At 45.9% G+C, this 23,769-nt stretch overlaps 1 protein-coding gene across 1 annotated transcript in view; it reads right to left on the bottom strand.

Moving 5' to 3' along the window:
• NXN (nucleoredoxin) overlaps positions 1–23,769 on the bottom strand; it is a 152,391-nt gene that overhangs the window by 21,981 nt on the left and 106,641 nt on the right. Inside the window, exons 2-5 of the mRNA XM_026016181.2 lie at positions 8,087–8,204; positions 6,065–6,198; positions 5,486–5,586; positions 3,754–3,860 (exon numbers count right to left, since the gene is read on the bottom strand). Of these exons, the coding sequence (XP_025871966.2) occupies positions 3,754–3,860; positions 5,486–5,586; positions 6,065–6,198; positions 8,087–8,204 (460 nt within the window). The remainder of the gene's footprint in view (positions 1–3,753; positions 3,861–5,485; positions 5,587–6,064; positions 6,199–8,086; positions 8,205–23,769) is intronic.

Raw genomic sequence — 23,769 nt, 5'->3', positions numbered from 1 at the left:
GCAGTCTGATCTCTTCCCTATATTCAGGATTATCTTTAGGGGAGGAGAGTAGAGGTAATGGGAGTTCTTTGCAAATAAGATAGATACAAATTCAGTGTTTTCATCTGTAAATCATGGAAGTAAATTATACTGAATATTTTTCATGTCATACGAAAATGATATGATCCTATCATATCAATGCACTGGATGAATTGCCTACCTCAAATCCCGTACATAATTTTTACTAAATTCTCTTTTTTGGACTAGTGTCTAAGGAGAGTTCTTTTTTTTCTATGAAAGATACTATTTGCCATACATGTTATTAATATTGTTGGTTGCCTTTGTTTAAACTTGACATCCAAAAGTTATCTTTTTTATTGTAAAATGAAATTTCCCCTTTTTCCCCGAGTTAATCAGTTAAATATTTATTAAGTGCCTACTCTGCCCAACACTGAAGCCTTCCAATTTTACTGAGGGGATAAGTAACTAGCTCAAGGTCAGTCAGCAGTGGGAGGTAGGGACAGGGGTGGGTTGTTGGTGGCCTAGACTACAGAGGTGGTATCTGTGAGGGTAGAATAAGATAAGAAACAGGGAATAACGCCCCAGGCAAAGATCCAAGAGGCCCCAGGCCTGGTAGAGATAGGATGGTTGACATTCTTCTTGGTGTGTACCTCTAAGATGCCTCCCCATGGCCCAACCAATCATGTCACACAGAGTCACATTTTGTGTACATGCGAATACATGCATGTGTACAGATGTGTAAAGAAGCTGGGGGGTGGGTAGGGGAAGCCAGAACATGACTGAAGGGCCTTTGTTAGGGGAGTCAGAGGAAGACACACATCAAACACACCTGCTGGTGGGTATGGGGAATAGGGGATAGAAAAGCTCAAGAATGTCCTTGTACTGCTGCAAGGACAAAGATGAGAAATCCATGATCCTCTGAAGAAGCAGGGCACAGCTGCATGTAAACATGGGCATTGAAGGGCAGCAAAATCTAGGTAATGCTAAGGATAGATCTGGAACTAGCCAGCCTACCAGTGGGTCTCACTGGGAGCCCCTCCAAGAGCTTCTAGTCACGACCTAGAAACTGAGGCTGAGGAACATCACACTGGCTGGCTGCACTCCTTTTCCATTGTACAATGACAGTAAAAGTGTCACTTCTCCTTTAAGTGACACACAGGGTTACCTTTGGAGTGAAGATCTGAATCCTAGGAGCAAGAAGATATTTTAAATGAACAGAGGGACCCTCAAGACCTTTCCTTTCCCTGTCATACTCTTTTTGAGAGCAGAGAACCCTTGCTGGGGCTTGTCAGGTCTAATCTGCTGCATTCCAGCCTTCTTTCCCAGTAGCCTTTCACTGGCAGGGCCTTTGCTTCTTCTGCCAATAACACTCTTCCCTCTCTGTTTTACTAAGGCAACTCCTATGGTTTCCAGATCTCAGGTTGAGCATAACATTCTTATCTTCCCAACCAATTGGGATTTCCCCATTTATAGGCTTTGCTAGCCCTGGGGACACTTACAATTGCAACTTACACTTATTTGTACAACTGACCGATGAGGTGAGTCTCCCTTCTAGGACTGTTAGCTTCTTGAGGGCAGAGATTGTGTGTTTTTACTCAAGATTGTTATCTCGGGTGCCTGGGTGGCTCAGTGGTTGAGCGTCTGTCTTCGGCTCAGGGCATGACTCCAGGGTCCTGGGATCCAGTCCTGCGCCAGGATCCCCACAGGAAGCCTGCTTCTCTCTCTGCTTATGTCTCTTTCTCTCTCTCTCTATGTCTCTCATGAATAAATGGATAGAAACTTAAAAAAAAAAAAAAAAAAAAAAAGGACTGTATCTTTCATGCCTGGAAGAACAAACATCCTCTAGTCAGCCCCCAGTAAATACTTGCTGAATGAATAAATAAATGAAGTCAGAGACCTAAAGTTTCACTTATCCTCACAAAGGGGCAATTTTTTAAAAGATTTTATTTATTTATTCATGAGACACAGAGAGAGAGAGAGGCAGAGACACAGGCAGAGGGAGAAGCAGGCTCCATGCAGGGAGCCCGACGCAGGACTCAATCCCGGAGTCCCGTGGGCCGAAGGCAGGCGCTAGCTAAACCACTGAGCCAGGTGTCCCTCAAGGGGGCAATTTAACCCTCTGTTCTGTACCACTGGCCAAAGGTCACTCTTGATACTCATCTCAACAGATGATGCTCCTATGCCAAGGCATGCATGTTTAAGTCTCTGTGCAAACAGAGTGCTTAGAAGGAAATAAGCCTGTGACCTCTTTAAGTTACTCAACCCAGTACTTTTCCTTCTGGACCAGTAAACAATTCCTATCACTCAGTTTTTGTTTGGGAAGGGAATTCATTTCATCTTTTTTGTTAATAGGAGGCGTGAGCCTCCAAAATTCTTGAAGGGTTAATACATCTAGCTTATTTTTTTTTAATATTTTATCTATTTGAGACAGTGAGTGAGTGAGAGAGAAACAGCATGAGTAGGGGGGAGATGCAAAGGGAGGGGGAGAAGCAGGCTCTTGGGTGAGCAGGGAGCCCAATACAGGGCTCAACCCCAGGACCCTGGATCTTGACCTGAGCCAAAGGCCAATGCTTAATCAACTGAGCCACCCAGACGCCACTAGACCAAGCTTATTAATACCCAAAGTGTGGTCCCTGGGCCCCCCACTTGGGGGCTTGCTAGAAATCCAGGCCCCCACTCTAGTCAGATCCAGAGAATCTGAATCTACATTTTCGCAAGCTCCCTAGAAGACTCTTATGTACATTTGAAATGGAGAAGCACTGATTTTAAATTAACTATTAAGTTTTTTGAAACCTTAACTCAAAACAAAGCCATATGCTTACTCTAAATGATAAAGAAAAGGCTTAAAGAATCTGATGAGTGCCCCCATAAGCTGTGGAATTTGTGGCTACATTTTGATTTGTCTTTTTTTCCCCCTACTCCATATAACATAAGCAGCACTTAGAACTCAAATACGAGCTGTGTCTGCCTAGGGCTAACCAGGATCATACCACTGCTACAAAGGAAATGAGCTCAATCCTTTTTTAAAAATTGAGATATAATTGACATGTAAGAATGCATTTAATTCTTAACAGGTCAATTAAGTGCTTTACCAAGAGAACACCTGGCTGGGTGAAGGCTGGGAAGAAGGTATTCATACAACAGAGAATAGAAACACAGTTTGTCTCACTTAATAACTGTTATTTCTGAAAAACATGATTAGTACTTTAAATCCTCGTTTTCAACACACTCTGGAAATCAGTTTCTTCACCTACACAAGTACCAGCCACTCAGCCCTCACTATTGTGCTTCAGGGGCCTTCAAGTGCTTTGTACACTTTAACCTATGAATGTTCCCAGAGATTCTCTGCAGCAAGGATTTACAATGTCCACTTTGTGGATGAGGAAACTGAGGCTCAGAGTCTGATTGATGAAACCAAAGACCATTCCTAGGTCTGTTTGACAGGAGAACCCTCAAGATGGAGTTTTGGCCAAGTCACTTGGGAGCATGTGCTCCACGGCCCAGCTGCATCAGAGCACACAAGCTCAGGTGGCTGTTTCACCTGGACTAGTACTTTAAAAAAAAAAAAAAAAGGCTTTAATGAGGTGTAATTTACATACCCTAGAATTCCCAGTATGTAATTTTTAAGATGGTAAGGAACACAAGCATTTATGGAAATAAAGATGTCCTTTTCACTCTAAAAGAAGAGCCAAAGATTTGGTGACCCCGGTTGGGCAGGTCTCCAGGGAGCCCCGCGGAGTCAAGAATGCCTACCTTGGATTCCATACAGCCGGTTGAGGCGTGACCGCCGGGCCTCATCAGTATAGGGGACAGCAAGCCAGGGCATCTCACTGAAGTACTGTTTGAATGAGTCCTCTGACCTACGGAGACACACATGCAAGAAAGGCTCTATTATCCCTGAAAGAACCACTGGAGGGTCTACCAAGTTATGGCCAGGGCTCTGCAGAAGCCAGGGCCTCGAACTGTCACACTCCTCAGACACCAGGCTACAAGAGGTAATTATTTTAATCTTCTTGGTGTATCCCAGGAAGCAACAGCCTCCACACAACAGGCAGATGTGAACTAGACTGCCAGGCCATTTCAAGTAGCTTGCTCCTCTGGATCCCAGGTTAACTCATGCTCAACTTCTTATTTGTCAACACAGATAGCTGGTACCTTCATAAGAAGCCTAGATGTACACACAGACACTGCATGTCCACTGATCCTTCTAATCTGTGCATATGACTGTGCTGTGTACGAGAAGACACTTTTCACCAAGCATAAGCCTATGATTCTGAGTATAAAAAACTCTAGGAATGACAGATCTAACTAAAGTGATAAAAAAAAAACAGATCTGGGGTTCCCTGGGGTTGCAGTTTGAGGATGGGGACTGACTGGGAAGGGGCAGGAGGCATCTTGTGCATGATGGAGATGTTCTATACTTAACTGTGATGATCTCAGGGGTACCTACATGAGGCGATTTTCATTGAATCGTACACCCAAAATGTATTTTGTATGTGAATTATACTTCAATAAAGTTGATGCTGTATAAAGCTTTAAAAAAAGAAACTGCCCCATGGGACACCTGGGTAGCTCAGTGGTTGAGCTTCTGCCTTTGGCTCAGGGCATGATCCAGAGATCCTGGATCGAGTCCCCAATCAGGCTCCTTGCAGGGAGCCCGCTTCTCCCTCTGCCTATGTCTCTGCCTCTCTTTCTCTGTGTGTCTCATGAATAAATAAAAATCTTAAAAAAATAATAATAAGAAACTGCCCCATGTGGCATGCCTTTAAACTTCTCCCCAGTCACATGCAGAGATGGGGATGTGGGGAGCAGCAGGGCAAGACCACGGGCCAGTAAACTGAGCACAGTATAGTGCATTCTGTATCAAAGATACAGAATGCCCTCAGTGTGTCAGTATCCCAGAGAACCTTCTGTGAACAGGGATTTAAGAAGCAGAAGCACCTGGTGGCTCAGCCTGAATCAGAGCTGTAGTTTGGTGATGACTAAAACCAGCAAGAGGGCACACGCCAGAGGAAGTTGAGGGGAAAAGGACCTGATGTACTCCAGGAGGGGTTAGCCCTTCTTGTTTTTAGGACACCCCCCAGGCAAAGTACATGGCCGGAGTGAAGGAAAATTAGGGCAGAGCCATCCCAGACAGGTATCACATTCCATTAGCTTCTGGTTCTTTTCTTTCCATTCTTCCCCTCCATGCCCTTTCATCACGATCCAAAACACTGAACAAATCAGAAAACTGTGCCCTAATCTCAAGTGACCCAGGCCGGAAGTGGGACATGCCCCGATATTTACAGCTAAGATAGGTTTTTCTTGGCGTCCTTTCAGATAATTGTGTGAGAAGATCTGAAATGCATCTGTCCATCTGCCATTCACCCCAACCCCCACCTCCATGTTCTGCACTTAGGAGGTGAGACATGTAAGGCAGGAGAAATGCATGTTAACCACCTCTGGAAAAGGGAACTACACAGCCACCTTCCCCAGCACACATTACCTGTCCGCACTAACAAAGATGATCTCAAATTTCTGGCCTGCCTCCTTGATCTTCCGGTAGGATTCCACCAGGACCCGGGTGAGGCTTCGGCAAGGTGGACACTGAAAGAGGAGAATGGGATCCTGCGGCTTGATGCTGTCTCTTGCCTTCCCATTTCCCAGCCACTTGACAACAGAGACTGGGCGAGCAGGATGCAAGTAGGACTGCGGTGGTGAAACCCAGCTTACTAAAGAGGCAGAAACAAACATGCCTCTCGGAATGGCAAGCATCCAGCACAGGCTCCTTCCATCCCATAGCATGCCAGCAGGTGAACTCCCCTGGAGACTGCTAGAAGCTTCGTCAGAATGGGTTAGGAAGACTGTCCTCTTAGGCCAGTCAAAAGAAGTCATCTTCTTGCTGCTATTATCCTTCATGATAATAAGCAGCCACAGCATGTCAACACCTCTGGTGCAGAAGGAAGTAAGAACACCAGGAAGTCATGGCCTAGCAGTTAACGCTTCCAAAAGCCAACCACAACTGGTCTTGGCAGCACTGTCACTGCTTCCTCCCATCTGGACTAACGAGGAACTGACCACTCACCCAGTGTGCGGAGAAATAGACTCCCACGTGAGACCCCTCCAGGCTGCTGCTCTCCAGGGACTGGCCATTATTTCTAAGCAAGGGACCTGCAATGACTTCCCTGAAGGGCTTAGGTCCCCAAGGGAATTCCAAACCTGAAAGAGGCAACAGGTGGTGAGAAGGTTAAGACCCTTCCTTGTGGTTTCTGACCCAGCTTTATCATCAAACAGTATTTGTTAACATGTGCAGATGATCTAGAGCTAAAACACAGAAACAAAGGCAGAACCCATTCATGGCAGAGCCCTACCCACCTTCAACACAATGGTTCCCAAACCTGGGTGATCACAGGGTGCATCTCCTGAGGGGCTTCTGGAAAATATGGAAGCCTGGGTCATGCTCTGCGTCTTGGAATCTGGGGCCAAGGCTGAAGAGATATGTTCAACATAAAGCAACACAGACTCCCCAGGTAAGTCTGATGATGTGCCAGGTTGGGGAATCACTGCCTTGTGTAAGAATCATGAGTTTCTTCAAGTCCAACCCTGGAATCTCAGTGGCTCCCAACTCTGACAGCATTTTAGAATCAGCTGGGGGAATTTTATAATATGATGCTCCTGGGGCCAACCCCCAGGGATTCTGATGCAGTTGGTCTGGGTTGGGGCCCAGGGAACCAAATGAGAATTAAATCCAGTAAAAGGAAAGAGTAAAACTCACTCAACCCAGATGTTCTACATTCTGATGACACTTAAGCCCCAGGCAGGAAGAGCCACAGAATAGTGTTTTCTCACAGGGTGGTCCATGGACCACTGCTTCCAAAATCGCCTGGGTGGGTGGGGGATGGGAGAGGCACAGACTGGTTCAAAATGTAAGTGGCCAAGCCCACCCTGAAACAAACAGCCCCAAACATATCTGGAGGGGACTGGCCATTATTTCTAAGCAAGGGCTCTGCAAGGACTTCCCCTGAGGGCTTAGGGCTGAGAAATCTGCATTTTTAACAAGCTCAGAGTAGTGTGTGTGTGTGTGTGTGTGTGTGTGTGTGTGTGTGTGTGTGTGTGATTTGAGAAGGTGAAGACTTGGTTCCACCAAGCCTTTGTTTTTACTGAGGGTAATTCTTTAAAGCAGGTGAAAATTTTCCTAGGAAAATTTGTTACCAGGGTTGAATCCTCTAATCAATAAGTGAGAAAGGGAAGACCTTAGGATGCTTTTCTGACTCCAGTGCAGAGAGGAAAGAACCAGACCTGGCACAGAGCAACAAACAAGGAAGCTACAACCCCACTGGCCTCTGCGGTCTGTGGCAGGGCAGGGAGTCTGAGTCCCACCCAGGCTCAGCCTGTGACAGAGGCCAATGGAGGATTACACTTGCTCAGAGAGAGCACTCCTCTCTCACCTCTCCCACGGGCATTTCCTCTAAATGATGAAAGTGAGCAGGACATCATCATCCAGTGAGCAGGACGATGGTAAGAGAAGCCTACCCAGTGTATGGGCACCCACCCACCAAGGCCAGTCAGCAAGGCCAAGGCCACAGGACTGGGCTGGCACCAAGAAATGAGGCTGGTCACCCCTGAGGCCAGGAGAGCAACACAGAGGCTGTGACTTTGCTATGGTAGGATTTTAAAGAGACAAAAACCTCACAACTGCTGAGTTTGCCTCTAATTGCTAAGGTGGCAGCTGCCATGGACACAGCACCAGAAGTCAGTCTCCGGGCTCTTGCTGTTTCTCAACAGCCTCTTCAGCCCTCAAAACAGAACTTCCTAAAAAAAAACAAAAAAAAAAAACAAACAAACAAAAAAAAAAAAAACAGAACTTCCTTTTTCTGATTCCATCTCCTTTGACCCATGAATTTAAAAAGCCCCCAGGAGGGACATTCTGATCTCTTTAAAAATCTTAACCATGACCTGGAGAATTCTATAATTTCATCACGAGAAGATCCGCCAGCCAAGTAAATCCACTCATATATATTTTATCAGTATGTCCTCTACCAATGGCGATGAAGTCAGGGTCGGGGGACAGAGCAGGGAGTACGGGATGGACATGCCAAGGTCCTACCTTCTGGGTCATCACGGATCACCAGCAGCCCATTCCTGCACACGACCTTCCCGGTGGTAGCGTCTAGGAATATTAGCGATGGAATGTTGGAAATTCGATATTTGTTCCAAAGTTTCAGCTGTAAGAAGAAAAGAGAAAGAGATGGTTCAGGCCTAACTGCATTAATTGCAGCATCCTTTTGAGCCCCTCCTGGGCCTGATGGTCACATGAACTGGAAAACACCGAAGCACAGATCAACAAACAAGGAAGCTACAACCCCACTGGCCTCTGCAGTCTGTGGCAGGGCAGGGGGTCTGAGTCCCACCTAGGCTCAGCCTGTGACAGAGACCAACGGAGGATTACACTTGCTTGGAGAGAGCACTCCTCTCTCACCTCTCCCACGGGCATTTCCTCTAAAAAGCATGAAGATGAAGATGTATTGGGAAATGAACTACACACGCACCCCCAACACCAGATGGTTAAGGCAGGAAGGGAGGCCCTTTATTGGTGTTTCTCAACCCTATCAGCAGGCAGGTGCTCCCCTGCTTCCCAGCTCTGCTGGGCCCCTGAGCCCCGGGGGACAGGGGACAAGGGTACCCAACAGAAGACCAAGTAGCTAGAATCTGGCCCCTCTGCTCCACTGCATTCCTACACTTGGAATATCGGCAGTGGCTGTGTGTGCCATCCACCCACAACCACAAAGGAACAACATCCTGAGCCAGCCCCAATCCTCAGCTCTCGGTGCCACTCCAAACAGCCAACTTGTTAGAGGAGCAGGGTCTAGGAGGGACAAGGCTGAGGAAGCATGAATGCACCAGCCCAGGACAGGGCACAGAGTGTGGGCCAGCTGTTATCTGCTCCCAGCCATCAGGGTGAACACCATTCAGGTGGGCCACTGCGTGCTCTGGCATTTAACTGCCAAAGCCAGAAAGCAATCTAACTAAACAAAATGTCCAACCACCAAGGCAGCTCCAGAGAAGAAAAAAGCCAGGGGAAATGGAAGAATGGCCCACTGGTGATTCAGCCACAGCCTCCCTTCCGGGGGCCAGAGGCCCACACAGGGGAGCCAGTCGCCTGGGCATTGGCAGAATGGGACACGGATGAGGCCAAAGATAGCAGGCACCAGAAGGCCAGCTGTACAGAGCAGATTATTATTGTTTTTAATTCAATCCCGAGCAGCAACAGAGTCGGGTGGGGTATCTACCAACAAATGTTAGGCTTCCCCTGGCTGTGGAGACCTGGGTCTTGGCAGGAAAGGCTGTGGGACTCTACCTCTAAGTTAGGGGGTCCCGCCTCTCCAATGGGTTCCCAAACCAGTCCTTAGAGCAAGAGCAAGTCTGCACATATAGTCTGTACTGCCCAGAATTGCAACATTCCAGGGAAACCTGATATAGGCCACAGATTCAACATTTTTTAGAAGAGGTTCAACAACAGAGTAAGACCATTCCACTGCGGGGATCAGTTCTGTAAGTTTGCTACTGCAAGGATCCAGCCAGGTTAATAGTTTTAGAAGGGGGCATGGAGGAAGATGAAGGAATTTCTCTAGTTTAAAAGGTAATTGGGGGGAGAAAAGTCATTATTGGGAAAAGTAAGAAACACACAACAAACCATAAAAGCTGAGTAAAAATCACCCATGACTCATCACTTACAGAAGCTTGGACAATTTTCTATTTCCACCAATAGAAATAGCAAACAAGAGAGCCCATTTCTCAGTATTCTTACCAATATTAGTTTTTTTAATTTGGCAGGAAAAAATGATGCCTTGTTTTTGTTGGTTATCTTTTGCTTATTGATATGTAGGCATTCCATGTCTCCCTATAGTAAATACATTGTTTCTTCCCAATATATTTTGTGACTGGTAAGTGCTAAAATTCATTCAACAGATATTAACTGAGCACTTACTACGTGCCAGCCCTATGCTAAGCACAAAGAATACAAGATAGAACAAGGCAAATGAAGTGGCTGTCTTCACAGAGTTTCTACTCTAGTGGGAGACACAAATAACAAACAAGAATATAAACAGAAAAATAATTTCAGATACTTCATAAGAGAAAAGAGAGCAGAGTAAGAGCAAAGGCATGCTGAGGGGGAGTGGTACATATTTTAGAGAGTGATCAGGGAAGGCATCTTTGAAGAAAGAGCATTTGACCACAGACCCCTCATGTGATGGGAGTGAGTCACATGCGCCTGGGGGGAGGCCACCTGAGGCCCAGGGAACCTGGTTAGAGGTTGGAAGGCAGACTGGCTGGGATGGAAGAGCCCCATGGAGTGAGGGAGGGGGCTGAGGTGAGGTCCAAAGGGCACTCTTGACAGATCTTTAAGGCCCTGTGGTCCAATAAATATGATGGAATTTTACTCTAAGTGTAACAGGAAGCTATGGAGGGTTAAGCAGGGGAGTGGTGTGATCTGATTTACATTTTAAAAGGTCACTTTGGCAGCCCTGAAGGAACAGCCCACAGAGGAAGACTAGGGGAAGGAAGGATCTGGAGAGGCCAGTGCAAATAGCTATGGCAAGAGTGGACAGCAGTGGCAGCCACCTCGGTTACAGCAGCAGAGTGAGGACATGATATATTTTGGAGACAGTCAATAGAGCAGGCTAACAAATTGAATGCGGGGAAGGGATGAGAGAAAGGAAAGGATATATTGTGGTTTTGGGGTTTAAGCAAAAGGGTGTCAAGGGGTCCCACTGACCAAGATGAGGAGCAATGGGGTAGGAGAAAGCTTGCAAGAGAAAAAAAATCAAGATGAGACAGGTCAATCTGAGGTGCCCACTAGATGTGCAAGTGGAGACTGCAAGTAGGCATGCGGACTTACAAATCTCTGGGGGAGCCAGAGTGGGGATCATGAGATCTATCAGGGATCATCATCCAGGCAGCCTGGATGCTGTTTGGGGTCACAGGCCTGCGTGAGGTTATCCAGAGAGAGGGCATGGCCACAGAGGAGAAAGCAGCCCAGGGGCAGAGCCAGGGACCACCCATGAAGATTAAGGAGTGACAAGTGACATGAGAGGAAAACAGGGAGACTCTGATGTCCCGAAAGGCAGGTGACAGAACTCTTCTGGGGAGGAGAGAGTAGACTCCTGTGCCAAATGCTACTGAGATGTTGAGTACGATGAGGACAGAGAACTGACCCGAGGATGTGGCAACTAAGGTCATCTGTGACCTTGACAGGTCAAGAAGGAGTCAGGGGCATAAGGATGAAAGAGCAACTGGAAGCGGGAGGGACTGGGATGCAGCTCTGTCTAGCACACACACCTAGAGTCCGCTGGCCAACACGAAACAGGAGCTAAGGTGGTGACTATAGACAACTTTCTTTAAGGGTTTTGCTGTAAAGGGAGCAGAGACTAGAACTGTAGCTGGAAAAACACATGATGTGGTCAGGGGTGGATATTTTATAGATGGGAGATACTCAAACATACATTTTTGGAGATAATCCAGATGAGGAAAAAATTGATAAGAAGGAAAAATTCAAGAACAATGTCCTTGCGTAGGCCAGAGGGTGGGATCGAGATCACAAATAGAAAGGTGAAGCTGTAAAACAGCTAACTTTTGAAAGCACATTCTTATTTCAAAGCACATTTTAGCCTGAATAGAAAGCCAAGCTATTTGCACATAAGGATAACTTTATCCTCTTTCTCCAACAATTATACTATTTACTTCCTTTTTCTTATAGAACTACACTGGCTGGAATTTCCAGAACAAAACAGTAAGTAGTAAGCACCTCTAACTCCTACCCAATCATGATCTTTTACTTTCAGATGTAATATCAACCATTGGTGTGAGACAGATACTCTTCAACATGGTAAACAAAATAGTCTTGAATATTACTCAGCCATAAAAGGAAGGGGATTCTGACACGTGTTAGAACACGTATGAAACTTCAGGACACTGTGCTAAGTGAAAGAAGCCAGTCACAAAAAGACAAACACTGTGTGATTCCATTTATGTGAGGTACCTAAAGTAGTCCAATTCGCAAAGATTGAAGTTGTTTGTAATGGCAGTTGCCAGGGGCTGGGTGGACAGTGGACATGGAAGAAATGTGGCATTGTTAATGGGTATACAGTTCCAGTTTGTTTTTTCCTTTAAAAATTTATTCATTTATTTGAGAGAGAGAGAGGGAGAGAGAAAGCGAGCAGGAGGAAGAACAGAGGGAGAAAGAGAGTCTCAAGCAGATTCCCTGCTGAGCACAGAGCCTGGCATGGGGCTGGATCTCACGACTCTGAGATCACGACCTGAGCCAAAATCAAGAGTCGAGCACTTAACTGACTTAGCTACCCACGCATCCCTCCAGTTTCAGTTTTACAAGATCAAGAGAGTTACAGGGATCAGTGGTGGTGCTGGCTGCACATCAATGTGAATGTATTCAACACTACTGAACTGTACACTTAAAAATGGTTAAGATGGTAAATTTTATGTATGTATTTTACCACAACTTTAAAAAATGGCCTTCTATAACATTTTGACCAACAGTTTTATCAAAAACGGATGGTTAGGGATGCCTGGGTGGCTCAGTGGTTAAGCGTCTGTCTGCCTTTGGCTCGGGGCATGATCTCGGAGTTCCAGGATCAAGTCCCACATCGGGCTCCCTGCATGGAGCCTGCTTCTCCCTCTGCCTGTGTCTCTGCCTCTTTCTGTGTGTCTCTCATGAATAAATAAATAAAATCTTTAAAAACAAAAGCAAAAACTGGATGGTTACTTTATGCTTATTCTTTTGATCCATTGCAATATATTTCATTAGTTTAACTCCAGGGTTAAACCATCCTTGCCTTCCAAGAAGAAATCTTGGGTCATGTGTATTGTTAAGGGATCACAACTATCATATATTTCCGGGGGCTTGGGGCTCCCATAAACAAATGGCATTAGGTAACAAAACTTTCTTTATGGGTAGCTAGACTATTCCCTGAAGAAAGTTACGGTCTGTGAGCCTTAAATATAAAAATGGAAGATTCAACAGGATTGTAATAGACTGCTTTATGTGTGGGCATGCATATTGTATTTGAAATGTAAGCATGTGTTGGCTCTTGGCTAGATATTTTTATTTTTTTTTTATTTTTTTTATGATTTTATTTATTCATTAGAGACACAGGCAGAGGGAGAAGCAGGCTCCATGCAGGGAGCCCGATGTGGGACTCGATCCCGGGTCTCCAAGATCAGGCCCTGGGCTAAAGGGGCGCTAAACAACTGAGCTACTGGGGCTGCCCTTGGCTAGATATTTTTAAAGGAAGGGTGGTCTTTGGTACCTGGGCTACCTAGCACCTAAATGCTTAGTCACCCGTCAGGACTGTTTCCCAGCTGACATAATAAAAGGAGGGCTTGTGGCCTGGCCCATTGGCTAGGGGTACCCTGAGAGCATTAGTACAGTACTTTTTAAGACTCTAAAAACAGAGATGCTGTCTCTCTACCCCACCCCCACAGATAAAAAGAACAATTTGTTCTGGGTCCCTCATGTAAGCAGAAGGACTATAACACCCTTCCTCTGCCCCACCCCCAATCACCAGTGATAGTTCTTTTTTCTCAGTATCCTTCTTGGAGAGGTAAGAAAATGTACCCCCTTAACCCTTCCCATGACTCCCTCCCTAGGGATTTCCCCCCTTTCTTTCCCACTGGGTCTCAAAGAAGACAGGAGGTCTTGGCTTGTGTTTTATCCCTGGTTGCTGGATCTTTTGTTTTAAATAAATGCCCACTGGTTCAGTAGAAAATATTATGCTTTTAGACTCATATCGGTCACTGAAAAGTCCATCCTTTTGGAGACTACTACATCATGGTATAATTTTATATAATTGTGATTTATTGTGGAATTTCTGGCATTCATCGGTGATGTGCAGTCTGCACAGGACTGCCCTTTCCGGCTGCAGTTGCTGGAGCTGGTTGCTCAGAGTCTGTGCAGAAGGCACAGAAAATGATCATTCTAACCATGTCCATTTTGAAACCTGAATCAGAAAGCAAACCTTATGTTAGAAAAGTCATAGAGGTCTACTTTGATGATTCTCTTGTGCTGACTGGAAAGGAGAAATGCTTGAGTGTAAAGAAATGATCCCAAGACTCACTCCTGTGCCTTTTCGTGTGTGTGTGTGTGTGTGTGTGTGTGTGTGTGACATCTCAAGTCCACTAAAGGTTTTCAAAGAGGCCTCTTAAAACAGTGGCTTCATAACCATGTTGGGGTCACAGACACTTTTGAGGATAAAAGCTACAGATCCTTTCCGCAGAGAAAAATGCACATACACAAAAAAGTCTGCGTGTAATTTCACTGAGTTCATGAATTCTTTGAAGCCTTTTAGTGAACTTGTCTGATTCCAAGTGGCCTATGGTCCCCAGGTGATGACCCCCTTGTCTTAAGAGTTCATTTTAGGGCATGGCTTGACCTTGGTTCAACTGAGAGAGCTATGCTACTACTCCATCCATAAAACTCCCTCTAATAAAAATCAGCATTTGCCTAAATTCTGAGATGATGCAACAGTGAAGGGTGGGAGGTGATATTCTCACTGCACGCGGCCGCTATGCTCCTGAACTGTTGGAAATGCCTACCACCTGTGGCCTCCAATTCATCTTCTGCCTTCAGGATGCTGAAGATCAGAACCACCCAGGACTGAGCACTAACTGTACTTATTTTTAAGGATCCCTAAGGAAGGAGTTCCTATTCCTTCTTAGTGTGATAGTAGAACATCTCATCAGAGTCAGGAGCCAGAGCCGGTGCTTTCTCACTCTCTTAAAGTTCCTTCTTGGGAGGAAATCTGGTAGCACAGAATGAAAATGGGCTCCAAGGGGCCCGATTTACTCTTCCTGGCCCTGACCTCTCAGTGGATGTCACTGGTGACATGATTTTACAGCTGGGGCAGGTCACACCTGCTTGCCTCACATGGTAATGCCAACATATCAGGACCAATTTGGAACTTAAATGAGGTGATGTGTGTGGAGATACTGTGAAAACCAAAGCACTGTACACATGGGACACATCGCTAATATCCGCATCAAATTTATGCTTATTCCCCCCTTGTCTTGTCAGCATCCTCTTCAAAAAAACATTTTCCTGTCAACTCTATTGTAAAGTTAATCAATCAACTGTATAGTTAGTAGGCTGTATATAAAACTCCCCAGAAAACAGGGTTTTCCTTCTGTAGCGAGAGGTATTTCTACCATAAGCATCTACTGCAAAACATATACCTATTTTTCGGCCAGTTTTATGAGGTCTGTTTGTTTCCCCCACCCCCTCTTTTCTGTCTTCCACTTCCCATTCTGGGATTTGAAGATTTTAAAGGGCATCTGGAAATTGTTCTGAACAGACTCTGTGGACTTTGCTCTTCTCTCAGAACTCTGACAACGTGTGACGCATGTGATTCTGACAGGACTCTCTGGAACTCTGCTCGGTCTCCTCGCCTTCTGGCGGGTGACGGTCGGGTGAAATGCAGTGTGGCCTTGACCAGAGGAGCAGGGAGAAGGAGGAGCCAAGGCCAGCGGCACCCATCCTAGCAGACTTTGATCCAGACCCTGGAGGCAGAGCAGGAGCTTGCATTCTGCTGGCCATAGAAAAAAAAAGGCTCTGGGCAACCTCAGTACTTTGAAAGGGCCTCCCTGGCTGGCACTGCTGCAGCTGGAGGCAACCAAGTGATTTTCCCAACCAGTGCCTGCTCCCTCTCGGGTGACCATGTGGCCAAATGTCCACCCATAGCTCACTTTGACAGCAGACTGGCTGTACCACCTCCTTTCAGAGCTGCCCAAAGGCCAGGTAACAAGGGCAGCAGAGGTCGCAGCAAACCCTCTAAGCTTAGAGATCCAAGGGCTTATAACTAGTTTGCCAGATTCAGAAGCAAGGCAACAAAGATGAAATGGAAAAAAAGGAAGAGGAGACAATATTAGTTCAACTTGGCAAAAATCAGTAAGGATGACAAAACGGGCTATCAAGTTACTTGAAAGTTCCATTCCTTGGCCTGGCGGCTGGTTCTAGTTAGTGATTCTGAGGCTGTGGTTGGAACTATCATCCTAGGAATGCCGGCCAAAAACATTTCTCCAGTGACCCATGAAACAACGAAGCAAGCATCAAAAGGGACAGGGCTGGGAACTGGGAAACTGCAAAAGTACACACTCTAGAACCGAGCTCATCTGACACACTGGGGGGATTTGTCAGCACCCACAGATGCCACAGGGAGACTCAACCTGATGATTTCCCAGAAGCCCCAACTCCAGAGGGTGACTCAGAATCTGCCTCTCATTCCAAGGACTGGGCCTTGCACTTGACTGGGGGGTTCAAGTTTTTATTTCTCAACAGCTGCTGCAAATCTATGGGATCAAGCCAAAGCTAACACAGATGTAAGATTCATCAGCAACCTCCTCAGCAAGGTCAGTGGAGCCTTCTCAGACAAGCCTTTCCCCTGCTCTTCACCAAATGCTGACCACAGAGACACCATCCTTTCTGTGAGCAGCATTTGAAAACAGGCTTAAAAGCATCCCCACCCTTCTCAACTGAACACTACTAAAGCTCATTATCTATGCAGTCTGAGAAAACAATCCTCACCCACCAATGTGGAGGCAGTCTGTAACGCTAGAGGTTACTTAGCATAGGCTCTGGAGCCAGGCTGGCCCAGGTCTAATTCTGCTCTGGCCACCTGCTGGTTGGTGACCTCAGACAAGCTACATGACATCTCTCTTGGTTTTCTCATTTGCAAAATGGGGATAACAGTACCTATTCTTTACTGGATGTTGTGAAGATTTGGTATGTTCCAGAAAGTGCTTAGAATCGAGCCTGGAATACATGAGGTACTACATGATTATAGTTAGCTGCTGTGATTACTATCGATTATTATTGTTGTTGTTGCTGCTACTGTCATCTCAGGATCACTCTCAATGCTCCAGCAGGACTTTGTCCCAGAGGTAAGACCAAATCTTGCTTCTGAGGCATGATTCCAGTGTGATCTGTCCTGTGACTGAAATTTTAGCTTGGTACAGCTGTTGGTTGGCTAAGTGCAGGGCCGGACACATGTTATGTGCTCACTGAATGATAGGGGAATGGATCAGGGGATGAAGGTCTAGAAGGAAGGGAGGGAAAGAACACCGTCGAGGGGCCAGCCAGACTGAATGCCTCACTTAGCAACCAAGTGCAACTGCTTAGAGGGCCCCCTGATGACCAAGACTCTTCCCAGTTCCTTGGGATAATTGGGGACCCAGAAGGCTTTTTATATTTATGTAAAAAGATTTTATTTATTTATTTTAGAGTGAGACACAGAGATAGCAACAGAGAGCACAAGCAGGGAGGAGAGGGAGAAGCAGACTCCCCATTGAGCAGAGACCCTGGGATCATGACCTGGACTGAAGGCAGATGCTTAACTGGCTGAGCCACTCAGGTGCCCCCCCAGAAGGCTCTTTAAATTGAAAAATAAATTGCCCAAAACAAGTGGTGGTGGAATTAGAGCTCTTCTTCCTTTCTCTGGTGGGGCCTTTGACCTCTGCACCCTCCTCACCTTCCCATCTCTCCTTTACCTGAAGCCAACACAGAAAACCAACCAGCAGGCGAGACCAAGGGAAAGAGCCTGGTGGATGGACCAGGCTGATTACAAGAAATCAAAGCCCTCCTCATGGACTTGCACTTAGGAAGCTGGAGTAATGATCAATGCTCCCTTCACCATAGCTCTTTCAGAAGGAGGGCCTGTGCTCCAACCATCACAGAGCATAAGGTTCAGAAAAGAACACATCTACCCTGCTTCCTGCAGACAAAAGTAGCAGGCATTAGATGTGTCACACACACTCCTTCTGGGTTCATCTCCACCACTCCAGGCTATACTAAACACAAAAGACAAGACTGGGTCAGAGGGACATTAAAAATGTATTCTTCATTACTCTAAATGTCAGAACAGTTAAGTTTTCTAACCAACAGACTGCTGACCTAGCTGGGCTATATGATATGATATTAGGTGTCGCTGCCTTACAATACTAAAGTGCAGCAGGAGAAATGACGGGGGTGAAATACTGTGTCTGCCTTCAGGAATCTTATAGTTTACAAGTAAAAAATGAATAAAATGGTAAGTGTTACATTTTATCTATTTTACTGCAATTTAAAAAAAAAAAGAACCATGACTACTTTTGTCCAGACATGGGGCAGATCACGGCAAGGAACAAGCACTGTAAGGAGTACAAGAAGGAAGGCTGGCTTCATCTCCATTAGGGAATATGCCAGGAATGGCTTTGTGTGTTGAACACACTCACGCTTTCAAACATTCTCTGTATAACATTTATTCCGAATTGGGGTGGCCACAAGAACCAACAGCTCATGGCTGAGTTGGATCTTGTTGGTCAGTCCAATCTTTGGTCATTACTTTTGTTGGAAGGCAGTACGGTATAGGTAGAACAGTTAAGAACATGGTTCTGGAGCCAGACTGTCTGGGTTCAATCAGCTGGGTGACATTGGGCAAGTTATTTCATTTCTTGGAGCCTCAATTTTCTCATGAGTAAAATAAGAATCATAATAATAATAACCACTTGTATATTGTGAATGTGAGAATTCACTGGATTATATGTGCACAACACTCAGAACCCTGCCTAGTACCTAATAAGTGTTCAATAAATGGTAAAAATAGTGATGTTGATTATGATGCTCCTATGATGATTCTAAAGAGAAAAATGTGGTGACCCATCTAACTCCTGCTTATTAGCGCCCATGTCAGCTGCCAGTTCCCATTCTGTGGAGGGGGTGGAGGAAATGACTTCATGGGCCTTGTATCATTTGGGATACCCACAGATAGAGGAACTGGGCCAGGAGACAACCCAACACAGTGAGTAAATGCCAGTCACTCACTGATGGTGTGTGGACTTCTTAAGTTCTTAGGAGCCTCACTTTGCTTTCCATGAATTCTTTTACAACAGAAATCACTTTGCCACTGGTAGGGGAGGTGCCGAATCTGATACACTGCTTCTTCCTTTTATCTCTTTCACCAAGAGATGTCTATCCTTATCAGCAGCCAGCCTCCCACCACACACCTCACCAGTCAACAGTAAGCCATGTTTCCACCTTAACCTGTGACTTTAGAGTGCTGTCAAATACACGACTGATTCCCAGAATAAAGGGCCACATACTGTCTTCTCCTGGGTCGGGCCCAAAACCACCACTACCCCTTAATCCTTCTTCCAAGGGGATTGTTGCTTTCTGGCAGCCCCACAGCTTCACTGTGTCAAGTTGGGAAGCAGTGCAGCAGGCAAGGGCTCAGGCTTTGATGGCACACAACATCAGTTTGAACCCTGGCTCTGCCTACCTTGGACAAAACACTTTGTCTCTCCAAGCTTCATTCTCTCCAATCGCAAAATGGTCCCATGATACCCATCTCCTAGGGTTACTATGAGAATAATACATATATATGTTCAGAACTGCCCCTGGCACACAGCAAGCACTCACACAAGAATACTTCTAATGTGTGCCCTTCCAGTTTTTACATCAGAAAGCCCATCTAGGACAATGGGCCCTGCACAGGGTCAGACATCAAGAGCATTAAGTAGGTAGTAATTGACTTTGGTGATCAGGACACCATAGTGCCACTGGTCCCTGCCCCTGGGACCCAGGATGACCCACACAAATCAGCACGAGAAAGTACAGAATATTCTACAAGAGAACTTATGCCAGAGGCTAAGCGGATCAAGCCCGACAAAGGAAGGGGAGAACAGAAGAGTCTCTACTTCTCCAGTAACAACTCTGGGCAGGTGGCCAACAGCTCCCCTCTTCACAGAAAGGAAGGCAACATTTCAGACTAGCACCCAGTCTGTGGATCCTTCTCTTTGTGGAGTGACAGAAATCAACTAAGAAATGCTTACAAGCACCAGAGACACAAGGGGATGATGGTGGCCATGCTGGCGGGCATGAGGAATTTAAAAATAAAAAAGTAGTGTCTCCCACGGCTTTGAAACCTGGGTCTAGCGGCAGTGGGCTGCAGTCTTGTGATTCTGGTGGCAAAGAGTAGGGAAAGGAGGCCGCATCCCACACGCAACCACCAGGCAAAGAGGCTGACAGGGAATGAAAGCACATTCTAAAGCATCTGTGGCTGTCTCTTCCTCTCCTCAGGAGTCACTCACCAAGCAACTCTGCCACCAAACTTCTTTTTAGAAAGCTGCACCTTCGGGTCAGCCTCAATCAATAACAACAACAAATTACCAAGATTAGAAATGATGCCCACAAAGGGCACCTGAGTGGCTCAGTTGGTGAAGAGTCTGCCTTTGGTTCAGGTCATCATCTCAGGGTCCTGGGATTGAGCCTCGCATCGGGCTCCCTGCTCAGTGGGGAGCCTGCTTCTCCCTCTCCTTCTGCCCCAGCTCCTGCTCCCCCTGCTTGTCCTCAATCTGTCACATGAATAAACAAAATCTTTAAAAAGAAAAAAAGAGGCATGCCTGGGTGGCTCAGGCATCTGCCTTTGGCTCAAGGCATGGTCCGGGGTCCTGGGATAGAGTCCCACATCAGGCTCCCTGCATGGAGCCTGCTTCTCCCTCTGCCTGTGTCTCTGCCTCTGTGAACAAATAAATAAAATCTTTTTAAAAAATGAAATGAAATGATGCCCATAAAGACAAAAAGTAAATATTTTCTTCTTACCCTTTCAAAATTGCTGAAATGTAAAAATCTTTCTTTTTCCCCCCAAAATATTTCTTAGTCACTCTAGTTCCCCATGGCCTTGGAGAATCTCATTCTTGAACACTTGGAACCTGGTATCATTTGTAACACTAATTAAAGAGGTTCGTTGACTATGCTATACAACTTCCTGCCCTAATGACTCAACAAGCCAGGAGATGAGCAGTTTGTTGGGAGTACAAAGCGACATATGGCTGCCAAGTTCTTTCTGGCCAACACCACAGACGGAGGGAAAGGCTGTTCTGTTTCCCCGTGCTGCAGCTCTTACAAGCTGACAGAGGGATTTCCTAAAGTTCCATCTGGTACAAAAACCTCTACTGGGCAGAGTGGTTTGGAATAGTAAGAGGGTGGCTAGTAATAACAGACCAGGGCCAAATGCTGTACAGGCAGAAGGATTAAAGTGGCTGGGAGTTTGCCCATGAGACAGGACAAGGAGCCAGAGTCGGTCTGGAATCTGAGAGACCAAGTCCCAGCTCCAAAGGCAATTGCTTAGGAAAGCCTGGGGGATGGAGGGACAGAGATAGGGTTTCTGTGGCTTGTATCACTGTGAATCCATCCCTCTACTGATATAATCAGGAAAGAGTTCAAGTTTGCCCATGTTCCCTCTGAGTAGTGCGCATTTGTACTTGAACACTGGGACCCCTGATCTGTCACCTCCTTTGAGATGCGTCACCACACAAGTCCAACCCAGAATATTGAGTTTATACCACAGAAAAATAAATTCTGAGTATCTGCAAACCAGATTTTTATAGGATCCAGAAGGCTGAAAGAAAATAAAAAGAAGAGGACTCTAGAAATAAGGACTGTGTGGAAGGAAGAGTGCCACTTCTCATAGATGTGGGGATTCTGCTGGAGAAGTCACTTGTCAGGGCAGGAATCTCTCTCTTCATTCCCTGCCTTTAGATGGAAGGTGCTAGATGCCATCAATTCATTCCAACAAACCCATCCCAAGGACTTTGCAAAAAATAAGCCAGCAAGATTTTGTTTCATTTCGTTAAAAAAAAAAAAAAAAAAAGGTCCATGCTAAGGAACCAAAAGACTGGCTCACATGTCCTTCACTAGCCGCGTCCCTCTGGAGGAGGGAAATCTCATGCTGCTTTTGTATCCTCAATGCCTCACATACGGTAGGCACTCCATAAATGTGCATGAGGACCATGAGGGCGTTCAGGCCAAGAAAGAGGTCACTTAGCAGCTTCTCATGTGACTCTAAAGATGTATCATGAAAAACAAGCAAGTTGGTGTTTCATTTTTACACATTCATTGTGGTTCCTCAACAGTTACTAAATAAGTTGCCTTCCAAAAGAAAACCAGGCAAATAAGCTGAAAACTTTTCCGCAGCTTCCAGTAGATCTGGACTGCGATTGCGTAACCCTGCCTAACCCCATGCTAGAACTTACAGGCCAGCAGGTCAGGCTGCGCATTTCCACATCTACTCTTGAAATGAAAATAGGAGCAGGAAGTGTGGTTTGTGCGAATTACGAAGATGTTTAGTTAGCATTTAAGCGCCATCCATACCTGTTCCATGGTGGGGCCATTAGCACTCGCTCAGCAGAGCACTCCTTTCAATTTCCTTACCTGATTGTTATTTCACTGGGGTGTTTTTGCTGTGTTTGTGTCCTCCCCGCCCCCCCCCCCCCCCCCGCCCCAACACACACACCCACAGCTGGCTGCAGGAAAGCTGTTTCTTGGCAGAACTTTCCAAGTGCCCAGTTAAACCCCTTGTTACCACTTTCCTGCCTCAGGAAGGCCCACTGAGCCTGGGCCAAATGACAAGGGGAGGGAAGGAAACATTTACAATGATGTGAGAAATTCCCAGTCTGGTGGGGGGGGGGGGGTCAAAGAGGACAGTCATTAGGGACCATTCTGCACAGAGCCTGGCACATGAAGGTCCTCCATAAATTAGACTGGATTGGCCCATGACAGGAACGCCATTACCTCAAGGGAAACCCGGTGAGCTCCTCTGCAGCTCTGAAAGTGGCATGAGCCATGCTACCACAGACCAGCTGTGTCCCGAGTGAAAGGAGTCGTGTCCTATCCTGAGAAGCTGTGATCACCATGCTCCCGAAGGCCTTTATATAGAAATACACTGTGGCTTGCACTGGTCCCCTCTGCCAGCTCTTGAAATGAAAGGGTCCACAGTGAAATAAATAACAGCAGGGAGAGAGAAAGAGGGAGGTAAATTGTTTGGAAAGTAGAAGACAGGGTGGAAAAGATGAAATTCAAGACAGATGTAGGAGAGCCACAAACAAATGTCCTTGAATTTATGCATCCAAGTGATTCATGCAGAATAAGGCGGGTGTGGAAAAGAGCTACATACCGAATACAGAAATAAATATGGGAGTAAATACAGAACAAAGTATTATATTCCCTAAGTCTTACAAAGAAACATCAATCCATATCTCTCTGCTATATAAAGTTGTTACAAAACAGGGTGAATGAAGAGTTGGAGATGAAGCTATTAATTAAGCCGAGGGTCTCTGCAGTCTCTGTCATTCTCAACAGGGTATCAACCACCACCAACCACCAACAATTTATGTCCAATTACTGAACGCTGATTTCTTATCTCCAAAAGGCACTGCTGCTGCTTGCTTAATATCAGCAGGATTTTAAAAAATAGTAGTATTTGCCAAGTTAATGCCTGGCCATTAAGAAAAAAAAAAATCAAGCAGGAAATTTAGATGGTCGTTTCCATAGAAACACAAAAGTCCAAGATATTGCCCGGAAAGACATTTTTACAATGAAGTATTAGTGTGTGTTGTTTTACTTCTAAACAGCTAACTCAAAGGGGCCACCGTACAATTGGTTCCAAATGCTTCATACTGAGAAGAAACACAGGCGGCCTGCCTCGCTGATTAACTACTCTCAGTTTGAGACTTCAGATGGTAACAAGAAAGAAGAAATGAGCAAGAACGTCCTCAGTCACTAGAAGTGCTAGAGAAATGGGGTGAAGCAGCGTCCAAGGTCAGGACACAACGGGGGGGGGGGGGGGGGGGCGGGGGATGACAGTTTTCTAGATAGATCAAACATCACACTTCAAGATACTGCTTAGTGTTAACTTCAGATCTACATCATGTACATGCCTAGTCATTTATTTATCAATAGATATTTAC

Source organism: Vulpes vulpes, chromosome 2 (assembly GCF_048418805.1).
Source record: "Vulpes vulpes isolate BD-2025 chromosome 2, VulVul3, whole genome shotgun sequence".
NCBI lineage: Eukaryota > Metazoa > Chordata > Mammalia > Carnivora > Canidae > Vulpes > Vulpes vulpes.
This window is presented reverse-complemented; position numbering and strand designations above follow the sequence as displayed.